This window comes from Orcinus orca, chromosome 6 (assembly GCF_937001465.1).
Source record: "Orcinus orca chromosome 6, mOrcOrc1.1, whole genome shotgun sequence".
Lineage (NCBI taxonomy): Eukaryota > Metazoa > Chordata > Mammalia > Artiodactyla > Delphinidae > Orcinus > Orcinus orca.
Window position 1 is genome coordinate 29,310,709 of NC_064564.1, and position 16,509 is coordinate 29,327,217.

General features: G+C 34.4%; 1 protein-coding gene and 1 pseudogene across 1 annotated transcript; both read left to right on the top strand.

Annotated features, from left to right (window-relative positions):
- Nucleotides 1–290: 290 nt before the first annotated feature.
- LOC125964849 (60S ribosomal protein L22) lies at nt 291–755 on the top strand. Its single transcript, XM_049711538.1, has one exon. The coding sequence runs from the start codon at nt 312–314 to the stop codon at nt 696–698; it is 387 nt and encodes a 128-aa protein (XP_049567495.1). The 5' UTR covers nt 291–311; the 3' UTR covers nt 699–755.
- Nucleotides 756–13,173: 12,418 nt separating this feature from the next.
- LOC117203866 (T-box transcription factor T-like) lies at nt 13,174–15,582 on the top strand (annotated as a pseudogene).
- Nucleotides 15,583–16,509: the final 927 nt, after the last annotated feature.

The window sequence follows — 16,509 nt, forward strand, 5'->3', positions numbered from 1 at the left end:
ATGTTCTTACACAGATGGGCATTCACCATACCTTAATGACTTGCAATTTATAATTTTGCTTCTGTGACAGACCCATGATATGAACTTTGGAACAACAACAACAAACAAAAAGTATTGGGTGAAAGAACAGTATTGTTTCTCCTGAGAGACAATTAGAAACTGGTTTCAGACAGGCTGGAAGTAGAGAATGCAAATTTTCTGTTAAAAATCAGTGGAATAAAAGCATTTTATTTCAATCTCATCTTTTCGACCCCTGGCAAATGCCTAAAAGAACAAAAGAATAGTAGAGCTTTTCTGCCTCCGCTGCGGCGATGGCGCCAGTGAAAAAGCTTGTGGTGAAGGGGGGCAAAAAAAAGAAGCAGGTCCTGAAGTTTACTCTTGACTGTACCCATCCTGTAGAAGATGGAATCATGGATGCGGCCAATTTTGAGCAGTTTCTTCAGGAAAGAATCAAAGTGAATGGAAAAGCTGGGAATCTCGGAGGAGGTGTTGTAACAATCGAAAGAAGCAAAAGCAAGATCACTGTAACTTCCGAGGTGCCTTTTTCCAAAAGGTATTTGAAATATCTCACCAAAAAATATTTGAAGAAGAATAATCTCCGTGATTGGTTACGCGTAGTTGCTAACAGCAAAGAAAGTTACGAATTACGTTACTTCCAGATTAATCAAGATGAAGAAGAGGAGGAAGATGAGGATTGAAACTCAGTTATCTGGAGTATTTTGTATGAATTCTTAAATAAAATTTAGGAAACAAAATGGCGGCTTTCCTTGTATCTCTGCAGTGTGGATTGAACAGAAAATTGGAAATCATAGTAAAAGGGTTTCACTTGGGCTGCCACTCACTTACTTGTAATTAAACTTTTTTTCTGCTTGAAAATTTCAATTCTTTTGGTAGAAATACCAAAATGTGTAAGTCTCCTTCAAGGGAACTGACTACTGTTTGTCATTGAACAGGTGGATAAGGGCATGGAGATGTGAGTTCAGTTAGTTACTATTTTACACAAAAAGGGGTGGGTCAGTTTCATCTGGTACTTTTCTCAAAGATTGAGGAATACAAATGTGGGAACTCCTGATTCACTGAAAGTAGATCCAGTGACTTGTTTCTGAGGTTCTTGTTTTGGGAAAGTGGCAGTGTCGATAAAATGCAGGCTTCTGGGGCATTTGTCTTCATTTTCTGATTACAAATTACTCTTGATGGACACAGTTATTACTATGTATGTTAATCCTTTTTCTTCCTGTAGAAATAAAATGTCCTTTTGCTTCGCATATTCTACTACACCTCTGGAAAGGGTCTGGAGAGCGACTGTAAAAGTCACAGGTGTTCAATTAAGGAAAGGTCTACAAAATACGAATTTGTAAATAAGCATTGTTTCTACAAGTCCTTGCACCAAACTGTCACTTTGAACCCCACCAGGGGGAGCTGGAGATGAGGAATAGTGGAGCTTCCAAAGGTGGGTGTCGGTGAGGTTGCCTGGGGTCAGGCTCAGAATCCCAGAGTTCTGGAGTCTTACCCCGGGGGCAGGTGTGGAAGAGAGGGGCCTGGGAGACAGCTCAGGCTGAAGAGAAGTCTTGAGATGCCCAGGGAGTAGTCCCTTTCACACCATTTAGGCCACGGCTGGGCTTAAAAGTCATTCTACAAACACGTTAAGCAGGGCCAAACTGAAAGGGCTTCCCACGATATTGGGGGTTCTGCTGTACGTGTACAGGCTAGAGATCTGTGAAAGGTCATTAATGAGATCATAAAGATGTGATTGTTGCTGACAATATCAAGAGTGACTTTGAGAAGAGATCCTGATGCCTTATGGTGCCCTTTAAAATTTAAATTTTACAGGAATGTCTGCATTGATTTAAGGTTACGTTGTATCAAATTCATGTCTTCTAAGAGCGTGCCTAGGGTGCCTTTCCACACCTGAAATTCTTGTGATCTTGCTAGTTGCATAGCTGGAAATTAAATGTTTTGAGTCATACCTTGGCTCCAATTTAACATTTGGTGCTCCTTGGGTTGAATTTAACATGTTGAGGCTTTGTAATTTCATTTGTGGTAAAGGCTCTAGCATTTTCTATTTCTATGCAAATTTCTTGAAGCAGAATTGTTTGCATGTTTCTCTGCCCTAGAGAAGGCATTGTTTCTTTCAAATTTAACTGAGGCATCAGTTGCTCTTTGGTGCTGTCCATTACCATGATTATTAACTTTGTTAGCAAGTTTGTGACTTGGGTTTGCAAATTTTACTTCTTTGTTGCATTGATGTTCCCTTGTAGTAATTCTTAGTTTGGTTGTAAAAAAATTAGCCCTGGGCTGAAATTAGCATATAAGTTTTTTTTTTTTAAACTATTTCCAGAATCTAAAACTTGTAATAAAACTGAAAATTTTTGGTTTTTCTATGCCTTTTGAACTCTTGTATTTTGACTTTTGATCACATTTTATATTAAAGTGGCTAACGCATGGCTACTATTATTGTACAAGGCTTTTTTTTTTTAAAGGATTGGCATGTTAATCTGTTTAGCAACAATAAATTGGTTGTTTGTCCTCACTGATGAATTGCTGTACCAACAATGACCTTGGACTTCATTAAAAAAAAAAAAAAAAAGAATAGTAGAAAATTCAAGATTTAATATAATAGAAAAAAAACTTCAATATACAAATAGAATTATACTAGCCAAAAAATGTGAAATATTAACCTAAACAAGAGTGCATGATATTTATTTTCACAAACTTCCTCAGTCTCCAAGATATTTGTACATTTCCAAAAAAATATTAAGTATCTTATTCTGCACAACCTCTACAAAATGACAGTTAAGACATCAAGAGTTATAGGAAAGCTCTGGGTACTGTGGAATATATCCTGTTGGGACCCAGATATTTGCGACAGAAAAGCAGATACCTGGCAAATAAAAAACAAATAAATAATAAAAATAAATAAAACCATCTGTACACTTTCTTTCCTAGCCTGAAAGTTACTTCACTGAGAGCTGAATAGAGGAGAGAAGGAAAAGCATTGCCATAGACTAAATGTTAGTGCCCCCATTCATATGTTAAAACTTAATTTACAGTGGGATGTCATTTGGAGGTGGGGCCTTTGGTTGGTGATCAGGTCATAAGGGCAGATCCCTCATGAATGAATGACACCAAACCTGCTGGCACCTGATCTTGAATTTCTCAGCCTCCAGAAGTGTGAGAAATAAGTTTCTGTTGTTTATAAGTCACCCAGTCTACGGTAATTTTTTTTTTTTTTTATGTTATAGGTGCATATACTTTTTTTTTTTTTAACATCTTTATTGGGGTATAATTGCTTTACAATGGTGTGTTAGTTTCTGCTTTATAACAAAGTGAATCAGTCATACATAAACATATGTTCCCATATGTCTTCCCTCTTGCGTCTCCCTCCCTAGTCTACGGTAATTTGTTATAGCTGCCTGAATGGGCTAAGACAGGAATAGAGGAGGCAATCCATGATTTTATAAGTTGAGGGGTGCTCTGGATACTCTAGCTTTCAATATGATGGGCTCTCAATATTACACTTTCCTTTCTGCACTTTCTTCTGTACTTTTGAGGGATAAACATGCAAGCCACATATTTCAGACAACCTAGCTTTCTGAATTTCTCTTGGTTTCTGCCAATTGGAGGCACTAGATGGAATTTAGAAGGAAGAAAGAAGAAACAGAATATTACTTTGCTATTTCAGTTTCTTTCAGCACCTAGGGGCTGTGACAGTAGCAGGACCATAACGACAAAAGAAGGCATCTTGCTCATGGTCTTCTTGGCATGGAACCTCCATTCTAGGAGAAGAGCATGCAGGGGTGGAGGCAAAGAAAGGCAGACCAGCTCTATAATATACAAAAATTTATTGAATTAAATGCTCGCAAAATGGGTGAATTTTATATTTAACCTATATTTTATAAAGCCATTTTTTTAAAGGTGATTTTAGGCAGCAGTGAATGTCAGCAACTTTGAGAGTAATTTAGCAGCAATGGTAGAGTGGGCTCCTGGTTTTTGCTTAATAGCAAAATACATTTCTAACAGTAGCAGACACAGACAGAGAGCTTACCCCTCATACTGTCAGCAGCTCTGGGGCGAAAATGGTCACATGAGCTGTAGTCTAAGGCAGTGACAGTTTCTTGATCTATGAAGAACAACCCTCCTCTTCCCTTAACGCCTTTAGCCATTCCATCACTCTAGTCACCCGTGATCAGCTATAAATTTCCCCATCCTTAAATACTGAATGGTTTTCACATCTGCCAAATGTACGCTGAATACCAAAGAAGATTTTTCTGTCACCCAAGCAATTTGTTGAGGAAGAGTTTGGAGTCAACACCTCTGAATCCACGCCCCAGATAGTCCCAGTTACCATAGTTGTCAACATCTCTGGCAAGCAGCAAAAATAATTCAAAGATGGATCATACTTAGAAAGGAAATGATATGTGCTCTATGCGCAAAACAGTTTTCTTTAAATCAGTAAATGGTCATTTCTGATAAAAAGATGGTTACAGTAAAACAAAGGAATGAAAGAAATGCTTCTCATTATTCTCACAGAATTTATAGATAATGTCATCTTTATAAGTAATAAGTGAAATTTGAACAATGAGAAAAAAGTATTCCAAAGAGACTGTATAGGATGTCCAAAGAATATAGAATTCAGTTGCAAAATGTCACAATATGACAAAAAATGAAAAGCCAGTGTAGAGAATAATGCCCGTTATAGGTGGAAAAAGTTAGATGTTTATAAGTAGTTATGAGGGTGACTCAGAGAGAAAGAAAGAGAGGGAGGGAGGGAGGTGGAGCAGGGAGAGAGAAAGGGGAATGTAAACATGATCACAGAAGGAACGCTAGACTTTAAAAAGGTATATCTAACATGCATTATTGATATTTTTAAGAAGAACTAAGCAAATGAAAATATAGAAAGAGTCTAAAGTATAATTTTTTCAACATTTTTTCTGAAATAAAAACAAGTTGAATGTGTAGACTGAAGGGGCTCATAGATTTCCAAGAAATAATGAAACCTAACATTCATACCTACCATTCCAAATCAAAGCATATTCTGGTAAGGATGTTAAAATTCAGGTACAAAGAAAGAATCCTAGGAGTAGGAGGGGAAAAAATCATGCCCCCTACTAGTGTGAAATATCAAGATGGATTCGACATCTTCACAGTAATATTCATGCAAGGAGACAGTTTGATCAGTATCTAAAATATACTGAGAGGAAGAATATGTGATGCAAGAATTTTATAATCAGCCAAGTAATCCTTTGATTTTAGAGAAAACTTTTGAGTAAAAAGGAAAAGGGTGCACGAAGTTATGCCATTTATGAATAACAAGGTCTGAAACTCCTAGGGGACAAGGTTAGGCAGTGATAAAGAAAGAAAAGGGAGAAAATGGAGCTGAAATCAACTGATTAGGTGATGAGAACTAAAGGATATTTTTTAATCCTTGACAGACTAGACATCCATGCCAACCCACCCCCACTCCTGCCCAAATATGTTAAGATTAATTTTTATTTAATGAAAGTGACAGAAGCGTGAGATGGTCACATGATCAGAGCAAAGGTAGCGGGAATATTCAGCCAGCCTCCTTTGGGTTGCAGAGTCTGTTAATTTTGACCCTGTCCCCATGTGAGGACTCTTGTCAATACGTAAAGCTCATTTTTTCTAAGCTCAAAGCTTTTTCAGAATCAAGTCACCTAACACCATTCAGAAAGAACTTTAAGCAGCATCTATGTCCTTCCTGTGAAATATTTATGAGCAACTTGGATTCTGACTTTCCTGTCAAACCCACCAAAGCCTAGTCTACATTCTCTTTTAAGGACATGATGGATGTTGGAAGTGGAAATCCTGTTTATCCCCGGCCCACATCTATCTTTCTATTTTTTTCTATTTCTATAGATGATAGATAGAGAATAGAGATACAGTTAATTTCTCACCGAGCTTATTAAAAAATCTATGTTCTTACAAGATGTTACTTATATTATTTCATTTGATTTCCCCAATACTGTTAATAGTTGGCATCATAATTCCCATTTTACAGCACAGAAATTTCAATTCCATTAGGTTAAATCAATTTGTTCTAAATTACACAGAAATTCAGTTTTGTGTCTGGTATTAGAAGGATCTCTTTGTACTTCCCCACCACCCCTTACTGTAGTTGTAAAATTCACCTATTGGCAATCACATATGATAAATGATCATATGATTCCAGAGAATAAATTACAAGTATTAAACTTAAAAATAATGGCTTGTTAGTTCCCCATCCCCACATCTTTAATGACAGAAATCACAGATCTTGTTCATGAGGATCACCGTTTTTGAAGTAAAATACTGGATTTTTATTTCTATTGCTATGACGGTATTATTATAGTAATACCAAAACAAGAAAAAGACAATACACAAAAAGAAAACTACACACCAATTTCCATCATAAAATAAATGTAGAAATCCTTAGCAAAATATTAATAAATAGAATTAGCAATATATACAAATAATTATACACCATTACCAATTGATATTCATTCTCAGCATGTAAAGCCAGTTCAATATTCAAGAATTATCAATGTAATTGACCCAATCCTAAAGAAAAAAAAATTGCATGGTCATATAATTCAATGCAGAAAAAGGGTTTGACAAATTTCACAACCATTCATGTTGTAAAAACAACAAACGGACAAAAAGCTCTCAGAAAAATAGGAATAGAGAATAACTTCTTCCACTTGATAAACAGCATCTATGGAAATCAAAAACAAAAAGAAAACCAAAACCAAAAATCCCAAAGTTAACATTATACTTAATGATGAAAGACTGAATTATTTCCCTCCTCAAGATCAGGAACAAGGCAAGGATATTCACTCTCACCGCACTCATTTAACATAGTATGAGGTGTTCTAGCAAGTTCAGTAAGGCAAGAAAAATAATTAAAAGACAGATATGTAGGTAAGAAAGAAATAAACTTGTCTCTATTCGCAGATGATATGATTGTATACAAACTGAAGTCTAGGAATACACATATACTCAAAAAAATACCCTTTTAGAATTAATAAGTTAAGCAAGGATACAGGATATAAAACAAACATAAAATATTAATTGTAAACCTATTTGCTAGGAATTAACTATGGGCAGTGAGATTTTTATAATCACTCAAAAATGAAATATAGAAATATATCCAAATAATCAAATATTTACAAGACTTGTCATCAAAAGACTATAAAATGCTCATGAAAAAAATCAAAGAGGTTCTCAATAAATGGAAGACATTCAGTGTTTATAGATTGGAAGCTTCAGCTTGGTAACCGTTAGTTTTGCAAGGGCCATCATAACAAAATATCAAAGGCTGGGTAGCATAAATAAAATAAATATATTTTCTCACAATCCTGGAGGCTTATTAAAGTCCATGATCAAGATGTCAGCAGGATTTTATTTTGCCTAAGGCTTCTCTTCTTTGCTCCTAAATGGCCATCTCTTCTTTGCACCTTCAGAGTCTTCCTCTATGTGTGTCTGTCCTAATTGCAAATCAGGTTGGATTAGAGCCCATCTTAATTACCTCATTTTAATTTAAATACCTCTTTAAAGACCATATCCCAAATATAGTCACATTATCATATTGTTAAGTCTGGGGTGTTAGGACTTCTACACATAAATTTTGGGGAGAGTCAATTTAGCTCATAACAGTAAGGATTTCAATTATGCCAAAATTGATATATAATTTAAAAACTATTCTTATCAAGACATCAGCAAGAATTTTTGTATAGACCAGATTATTTAAAAATATATATGGAAAGAACAAAGGAACTAGAAGAACAAAAAGAATTTGGAAAATGAAGAATATAGTAGAAGAAGCCAGTCTACCCAATTTTAAGCCTTATTTTTTTTCTTTATCTTTTTTTTATTACTGCTTTATTTATTTATTTATTTATTTTGGAGTATAGTCACTTTACAATATTTTGTTAGAGTCTACTGTACAGCAAAGTGAATCAGCTATACGTGTACATATATCCTCTCTTTTTTGGATTTCCTTCCCATTTAGGTCACCACAGTGCACTGAGTAGAGTTCCCTGTGCTATACAGTAGGTTCTCATTAGTTATCCATTTTATACGTAGTATCAATAGTGTATATATGTCAATTCCAATCTCCCAATTCATCCTTATACTATCTTTAGTAATCAAGACTGTGTGGTGTGAGTGGAGGAATAGACACGTAGGCCAATTGAAGAGAACAGAAAATTCAGAAATAAACTCACAAATATGCCCAAATGATTTTTGACAAAAGTGAAAGGAACAATTCAATGGAGAAAAGATAGCCTTTTAAACCAATGGTACTAGAGCAATCTGATAGGTTAAAAAAAACTGGGCCTTGACTTGTCACACATCTTACATAAAAATTAATATTCTGGTTGTGATATTGTACTATAATCTAGGATGTCGCCATTGAGAGAAACTGGGAAATGAGTACATGAGACCCCTCTGCATTATTTCTTATTACTGCTAATGAACCTACAATTACTTCAAAATGAAACTTTTTAAAACATTTAAATAAAACATTTAAATCCTAAATAAGATCAATAGTCTGAATGTTGATTCATAGTGAAGCCTTTGTCAGTTTGGTGCTTGAGCTATCAACAGCAAGGCAGACTGCTATGATCAGGTGAAAAAAAGAGATTACTGTGTGTAGCCTCTCATCCTATAATACCCCACTTGAGACCTAAATAGAAGACAGTCTTATTTACCAATCAACTGGGGGAACACATACTGTCTATATATATGTATATATTTCATTTTTAGGAGATTAAAGAAATTCCTAAGCTTAAAATCAACACTATAGTGCTTAGGACTCAGAAATGTTATCTGCTAACTTCATAGTTTATGAAGATCTTTCATTATGAGCTTAAGGGAAGAAAAGAAACTAATATGTAAATTAAGCAAAAGAAAGTTATAATAAAAGAAAAACAAAGAGAAAACCCAGCAGAGAAGGTAATAAAATTCCAGTGGAGATCATTACAGGTACTTTTAAGAAATAAAGGTAGTAGAACATAATGATAAGCATGATTTAGAACTGAAAAATGTTGAGAATAAAAGCAGTACATGCAATTTTTAAATGGCTAATATAACCTCCAAAAATAACAGAAACTGAGGATGGAAATTATTTTCCAAATATAATTTTAAATGATTTTTTACCAACTGAGGAAATTCTTTCAGCCTAACATTCTCCCTCAAGGGGCATTTGGATTTGAACTCCTAAAGATGGGAAGATAATTGGTATTTTATTGCTCAATATGTTTGCAACCATAATGATGAAAATATTGTTTATTTACTTTCAATTTTGAGTCGATCTTCAGGCCACGGAAAGAAGATGCTATGTTTAAGGATGGAATGAAAATCCAAGAGCTATGATAAAAATGTAACTTACACAAAGCAGATTGTGAAGAAAATTGGGTAGAGAAACAAGGGCATTAAAATTGTCATATAAAGTATGAAAACTGAATTAAAGGACTATAGAAAAATGATTGAGTTTAATTACATTGTTTATACTAAAGATAATTGACAGAAAAACCAAAACAATAACATAATTGACTAAAACAGTTGGAGAAGAGGACCTGAGTGAGTTAAATATTTATATTTGATATTGGGGGAATAATAAATGTTATCTGATATTAATAAATTCAGAAAATATATATTGTTTGAGAAGGGAAATAACCAAAATATAAGCAATTGTGAAGAACTTGTCTGGAGAGTAGACTTAGAAGTGAAGAAGTGATCTGACTCTGTTGATATTTAATATAAAACATTCTTTAACATGTGATTTTTTTAATGAGCATATATTACTTGATAAAACCAATACTTTAAAACTACAACCCTACTTATAAGTGATAGTGATTTATATGATAGGAAGGTGCTTATTGTTGAATTGATATGAAAAAATTTAGAATAGAAGCAATTACCAAACTAGAATCATGCATGTAAACATTTTTTCTAGCATTTTTTATGTGTTAAAATGTGTTATTTTTCTTTGCTTTATACTGTTGAATTTGAAATATCACCCACCCAAGGCTCTTTGTTTCTCCCTAGTTACTTGGCTAGCGGCTGCTTCTATTTGCAAGGACATATCATGTGAATTACAAGGAAATAAAATAATTGGCCTTCAACTAGACTAAATTTTCACCAAGTGGATTATTGTGCCCTGATAATGCCCACAGTCTAAACGACAACACTCAAAACTCAAATGTGTTCTTAATTTAATTAATTATAATTTCCAAGTTAGGAAAATTGTGTTTTGTATAAAATATTATTTCATTAAATTAGCCACAATAAAACATAAGAATCACCTTTCATTGGGAATATACAAGAGTAAGTTTCAAATAATTTTATCATGGAAAGTATTATAATAATCATTTCTAATATTTACAGTTAAGAATCTTAAAATCCTTCTGGCTTTACTTTCAAGAAAAGTCATCAGCAACATTTAAAAATGTATGCTTATGAAATAAATCATCCAATTACTCTATTTCTATGTTTAAATTCCCCAGTTCTTCTGGCAATAGAATATAAGTCACTGAAGCTTTGTTTCCAGTGGAAAGTGGCTGGTACCTCCAATCCTACCCCAGAAACCCACATTTATATAATCTGCAATAATTATCCAGGTATTTTTAGATCACTTCCATGGCTTTAATATTTACTTGTCATGTTACTTATTTTCACAGCTAGGCATCACATCACCCATCTTTACAAATAAATTTATTACAAATTAAAGGATATAATCCTTCTTCTCTGACTAGTTTTCTACAATTTCTTTTTCCCAGCAACAAATATAATTAAAAATAATAATTGGTCATTTGTTTTAACTTGTCAGTAGAACTTACCATTTCCTGGTAAGGACATCTTTGTTAAAATTGGATGATTTTTAAATGTGTCAAAATGATCAAGATAATAAAGGTCTTGAAATATTTGCCTTTTTGAATTTAGAAATGTAAGCTATGACAGAATACAATTTCTTTCTGTAAAACACATACAAAAATGAATAGCACATTTCAAATAGTTAACTGTTATTTCACAAGGATCATAAAAATTAAATAATTAGATGAGGAACTCTGTTCCATTATTCAACAGGACAATTAGTTCTATCAACATTTACAAGTTTTAAATATAGATTTATAATGCAAATATATTTATAATGTATTTTTATTTTTTATAGTGTATTTTTAAAATCTTCAATTAAAATCAGTAATCAAAAGAATTTAACATTAATGATAATAAAGCATTTATTATAATGTTTCTTTTATTCTTCAGTTATACTATTTCAATACTTTAAATACATGTTCAATTTTATTACCATATTTATGAATTAAAAATCTTAGTTTTGCTTAATGTCCTCCACTAGCAAGAAAACAAAAATTGAATGATACATTTCCATTTACTTATAACTTGAATTCTTTATAAATAATTTTATTTATCAAATATAAATAACTATGATTATAAATATAAGGTTTCAAAAAATGAGAAAAACGAAGATACAGTTCATGAATTTGTGCTAATGACAGTTAATTATGCTTAAAATTTATTGTCAATTTGAACAAAAAACTATCACAAAAACAAAGTAGGACATTATATAACGATAAAAGGTCAAATCACTAGGAAGATATAACAATTACAAATATATATTCATGCAACATCAGAGCACCTAAATATATAAAACAAACACTGACAGAATTGACTAGAAAAATAGACAGAAGTGCAATAATAGTAGATGATTTCAACGTCTCACTTTTCAGAATGGAGAGACAGTTACCTTATAGGGAACAATTTTTATGAGTTTTTCTTCTCTCCTTCCCTTATTTATTTTTGCAAATATAAAAAGAAAAGCACAAACTGTGAAATAATAAAGAAAAGAAACAGAGATGAAAGAGAGAGAAAGGGGTGGAAGGAAGGATGGAAAGAAGGAAGGAAGGAAGGGAGGGTTTCTTACACAAAAGGTGACATACTATACACAGTTTTCTGCAACTTCCTTTTATCACTTAACAATTTATACTCCAAAATATACAATATATAATCCATTTAATCCATTTTGTAGAGATCTTCCCAACTGCTTTGCGCAAGTACATAGTAATCCACTGTGTAGATATATTGCAGTTTATATAACTGTTGGATTTTGGTGTTAGAATTTTGGATTTTGGGGGTGATTTCAATTTTGTTACTAGTACCAATAATGTTACATTGAAGAACATTTGATACATGTCATTTCAAACTAATGTCAGTGTACTTTTGGATCTTTGGAACAGATTCCTGGAAGAGGGATTGATAGATCAAAGGCCAAATACAGCTATGATTTTGTTAGATATTGATAAAATCTTCTCCATGGATGTTGTCCCATTTTACATTTTGAAAAACAAAATATTAGACTGCTTTTTCCTCCTTAGCCTCACCAACAGAGTGTTATCAAACTTTTCATATATTTCAAATCTTACAGGTGACTAATGGTTTTGGTTTTAATTAGCATTTTTCTCATTATAAAGATTATAATATGAAATATATTTTCTAACAAACATTGTTCCATTGAAAATATGAAATCTACATTTGGATCTGAGTAGCCCAGGGAAGTATCCTGGGTTAATGACATAAGTGGCTATTTAGTTGTAATTAATTAGGTTAATCTGAAACCATCCATTTTACTCAGGACTGCAGTTTAAAGAGATAGGAGAAAGAAAGGCAGAATGGAAGGAAGGAAGGAAGGAAGGAAGGAAGGAAGGAAGGGAGAGAGGGAGGAAAGGAGGGAGGGAGGGGTGAATTAAGCTAGGTCTGAATTAAGACAAAAAAATATATGAATAAATGGGAAAGAACTGCTTAAATCAATGTAATTACCCTTGTTTGCTTGAAATCTGTGTTATAGTTTGAAGTCTGTGCCATACCTACCTTGTTAAAAAAACACTAAATTTACCTATCTTGCTCATATTCATGTTTCTCATAAACTCTGACCAGAAATTACAAATTTTAAAGTTTTACCGCATTTCAGCAGTAAACTACGTGCATAACCTCAGAAATGGATTGATGTCTCTTGTTAATACATATTTTGTTCATCATATGCTGGGTAGGAGCTACATATTAGTATATATGCTCAAATTTTTATTGCATTTAACACACCAGAAGGGACATTATACAACTAATAAGAAGTGAAGTCCATGTTAAGTTATTTGATCAAATATGTTTCATGAAAACTGCCTAAGAACATCAAAACAATTAGTCAAACCCAAAATTCAATCTGAGTTAGCATTCATCTTCAAAGATTTGAATTCAAAAGTAAGTTCAGAGACCAAATATTATATTTTGATTTGTTCTGAAGTGGCCATCTGTCCATATGTAAAAGCTACTGTAACAGTTTGGCAGGCAGTTTAAAGAACCAAAATAACTACTCTGTGCAGGTCAGGTTCACAGGCATCTGGGTGTTGACTTGGAAAGCACAAAACGTAATAATCACAGCATGTGGTACTTTACCGAGTAGCCAGCCAAAAGTGTCTGTCTAAATAGGCAAAAATTTTAGCTGTCATAAGAATCCTTTGAGGAAACTTTATAAATACCTATCAAATTTCAAATATCAGTGGCCAACATTTTTAAAAACACCATAAAGATCTAATAAAATGTTATAGAAAAGTTATAATAATCCTGAGGTACCCATAATTTATATGCTGGCACATTTAAAAATGTTCCTTTTGTTTAAAAATGGGCTTCAAAGATATCAATAGTTTTATTTGTATATTTTATAAATATTTGTGTGCTAGTCAATAGCCTGATTTTTAATTGTTTAAAGCAAATCCAATGCCACAAAGAGCTACTTTAGTCATGCCTTGCAGGAGTTCAAGGGGACTATCCTCTATCTTCACCCCTCTGCCCCTCCCCTACCTTCAAGTCTTCTCCTCACAGGTCTCTGCCTGGGAACTGTGGACATTTGCTGCTCCTTTTCTTGGAAGAGTGGCTGTTGAAAGGAGTTAAATATGGCTCTTGGGTAAGTAAGTCTGGGTTGGAGGGCCATGAAGAAGGGTCAGCAAGAGGACAATCTCCCTTGGTGTCCGGAACTTGTAGGATAGCCTGCAATAGAGTGGACCACCAGCTGAGCTCCTTGAAGTGAGAGCTACAGGCTGGCAGGGAGAAGGGTGACCCCAGTGTCAATCAAGAAAAGTTAGATATGGCTGTACTTCAGAGAGCTCACCAACCAGGTGATGGTCACCAATAACAGCAGGAGGATGTTCCCAGTGCTGAAATTGAGTATGTCTGGCCTGGACCCGAACACCATGTGTTGTTTTATCTTGGATTTTGTGATGGAGAGCAACCACTTCTGGAAGTGTGTGAACAGAGAGTGGGTGCCTGGGGGGTCAGTCCAATTCATATGTGCATATTGAACTCCTTACATAAATAAAAGCTCTAAATTCATATCGTATGAGTTGAGGGTCTACAGGGGATGACTACCAGCCACGGCATTCTCAAGACTCAATGCATATCTGTCAAGGCTTACCAGAAAGAGATTACAGCTCTTAAAACTACATAAAACTGATTTGCAAGGGCTTGCTGTGATGCAAAAAGAAGCAGGGATCACAAAGATAAGATGGAAGAACCCAGAGACAAACAGCAACCTGGGTATTACTAATGGAAGTAGCTTATCCCTGGACTCAGTTCCTTCTACCTGCTGTCAACCCCCATCCTCAGTTTGGAGGTCCTGTCTCACTTTTCTCCACCCATGGCTGTGAAAAATGCTCTATGCTGAGGAACCACAGTTCACACATCCCTGTCCCTGTCCTCAAAGCCGTGCCTAGGACTCCTCCTCACTTGGACAAGCTCATACTTAGCCCATACACTCATTGGAAAAATTCTCCAACCTATTCTGACAATTCATTTGCAAGTTGTCCATGATCTGATCCCATGAACTTAGCCCAGCCTCAGCATGTGTGTACATACTATCATGTTACTCCTGAGCACAACAGGACTGCATCAGTACCCCAACCTGTGGTCAGCTAGCAGAGCACCTTCACACCAGGGTCTCAGACAGCATAGCTACCTAATGGGCTGGGAGTCCAGACCTTCCCAGTGAACACTATCTTACCCAAATAATCTCAGGTCCCTTCTCCTCAGGATTCTCACTCTATAAGAACCATGTCGTGGCCACAGATATTCCTGACAGCCAATATCACACCTTGGCCTCATAACCTCATGGATATCCCTGTCACCACCTTCCATGTAAACCAAAGCCTTTCCTTAAAATATACACTATTTTTTTTTTATGTCTACCAGTTTTACTCAGGATTTGATCTAGGTACAAAATGACAGTCTCATAGGTCAAGAAAGAAAAAAAAATCTTATTAACTTCACTTTAAAATATGAAAAGGAATATATGTCCTGTTGTTCATCAAAAAAATAACCCCACCCATCATCTGCAACACAAGTGTTGTCCTATGTTGCGTTTATATGCTACAGATGAATTTAAGTATGGAAACAAAACTCAGTTGGACTATTAAATCACCATTACTTGATCATAATAAAATTTTGTTTGCTAAGATCCAGAAACTTATTTTTTTGTGTCTCTTACAGAATATAGAAGATTTGACACACTAGAATTAATAAACTCAACTCATCTTATTTAGTGAAATAAAAAGCATACTTTCAATTGCATCCCTTGTTTCTTCAGAGTAGTTTTCAGGTCCCTTTTGTGACAGCTATCATACTTATAGTTAAGCTGTTAGGGACAAAATAATAAATTCATAGTTGAAGACAACAGACTTTAACTGCAATGGAAATTTCACTGTTCTGCCCAATAGAATGTGTTTATTTTGAGCATATGTAATTGCCTCTTGTATTGTTAAACATACAATGGCAATATTTTTCTTCTGAAAAAAATAGCCAAAGACAATGAGCAAAACATTTTCTGCAAAATAAAGGTAATATGCAAAAAAAAAAAAAAAAAAAGAAACAACAACAGCAAAAAACTAAATAAGTTCTAAAAAGATCTAGTGAGAGGATTCAGTACTAGAAATTAGTGACAAACATAATCCACTAAAATTTTCAAAATTTACATAGCTCAAATTCTCATCTTTTGCTAACTTACTGTGCATCTAGAAATATTTATTTTGGAAAATATTGAGCAAACTTCTTTTGCCCAGAATGAAAAACTTTAAAGTTTAAGATGGATTACACAAAAGAACACATGCTTTCATTTTCAAAGGAGAGTGATTTTTTTTTTTTTTTTTTTTTTTTGGCGGTACGCAGGCCTCTCACTGTTGCAGCTTCTCCCGTTGTGGAGCACAGGCTCAGTGGCCATGGCTCACGGTCCTAGCCACTCCGCGGCATGTGGGATCTTCCCGGACCGTGGCACGAACCCGTGTTCCCTGCATCGGCAGGCGGACTCTCAACCACTGTGCCACCAGGGAAGCCCTAAAGGAAAGTGATCTTAAGAGCTTATAATTACTTAGTAAAGGTTTTCTGAAGATCAAATGCTTTTTAAATGCCCCTTTTTTGGTAATCTCTAAATTAATTGGAAGCATGTAAAATTGT

What these genes read in the sequence shown, in the direction of transcription:
- LOC125964849 (XM_049711538.1), top strand. Translation starts at nt 312, where the DNA reads ATGGCGCCAGTGAAAAAGCTTGTGGTGAAGGGGGGCAAAAAAAAGAAG.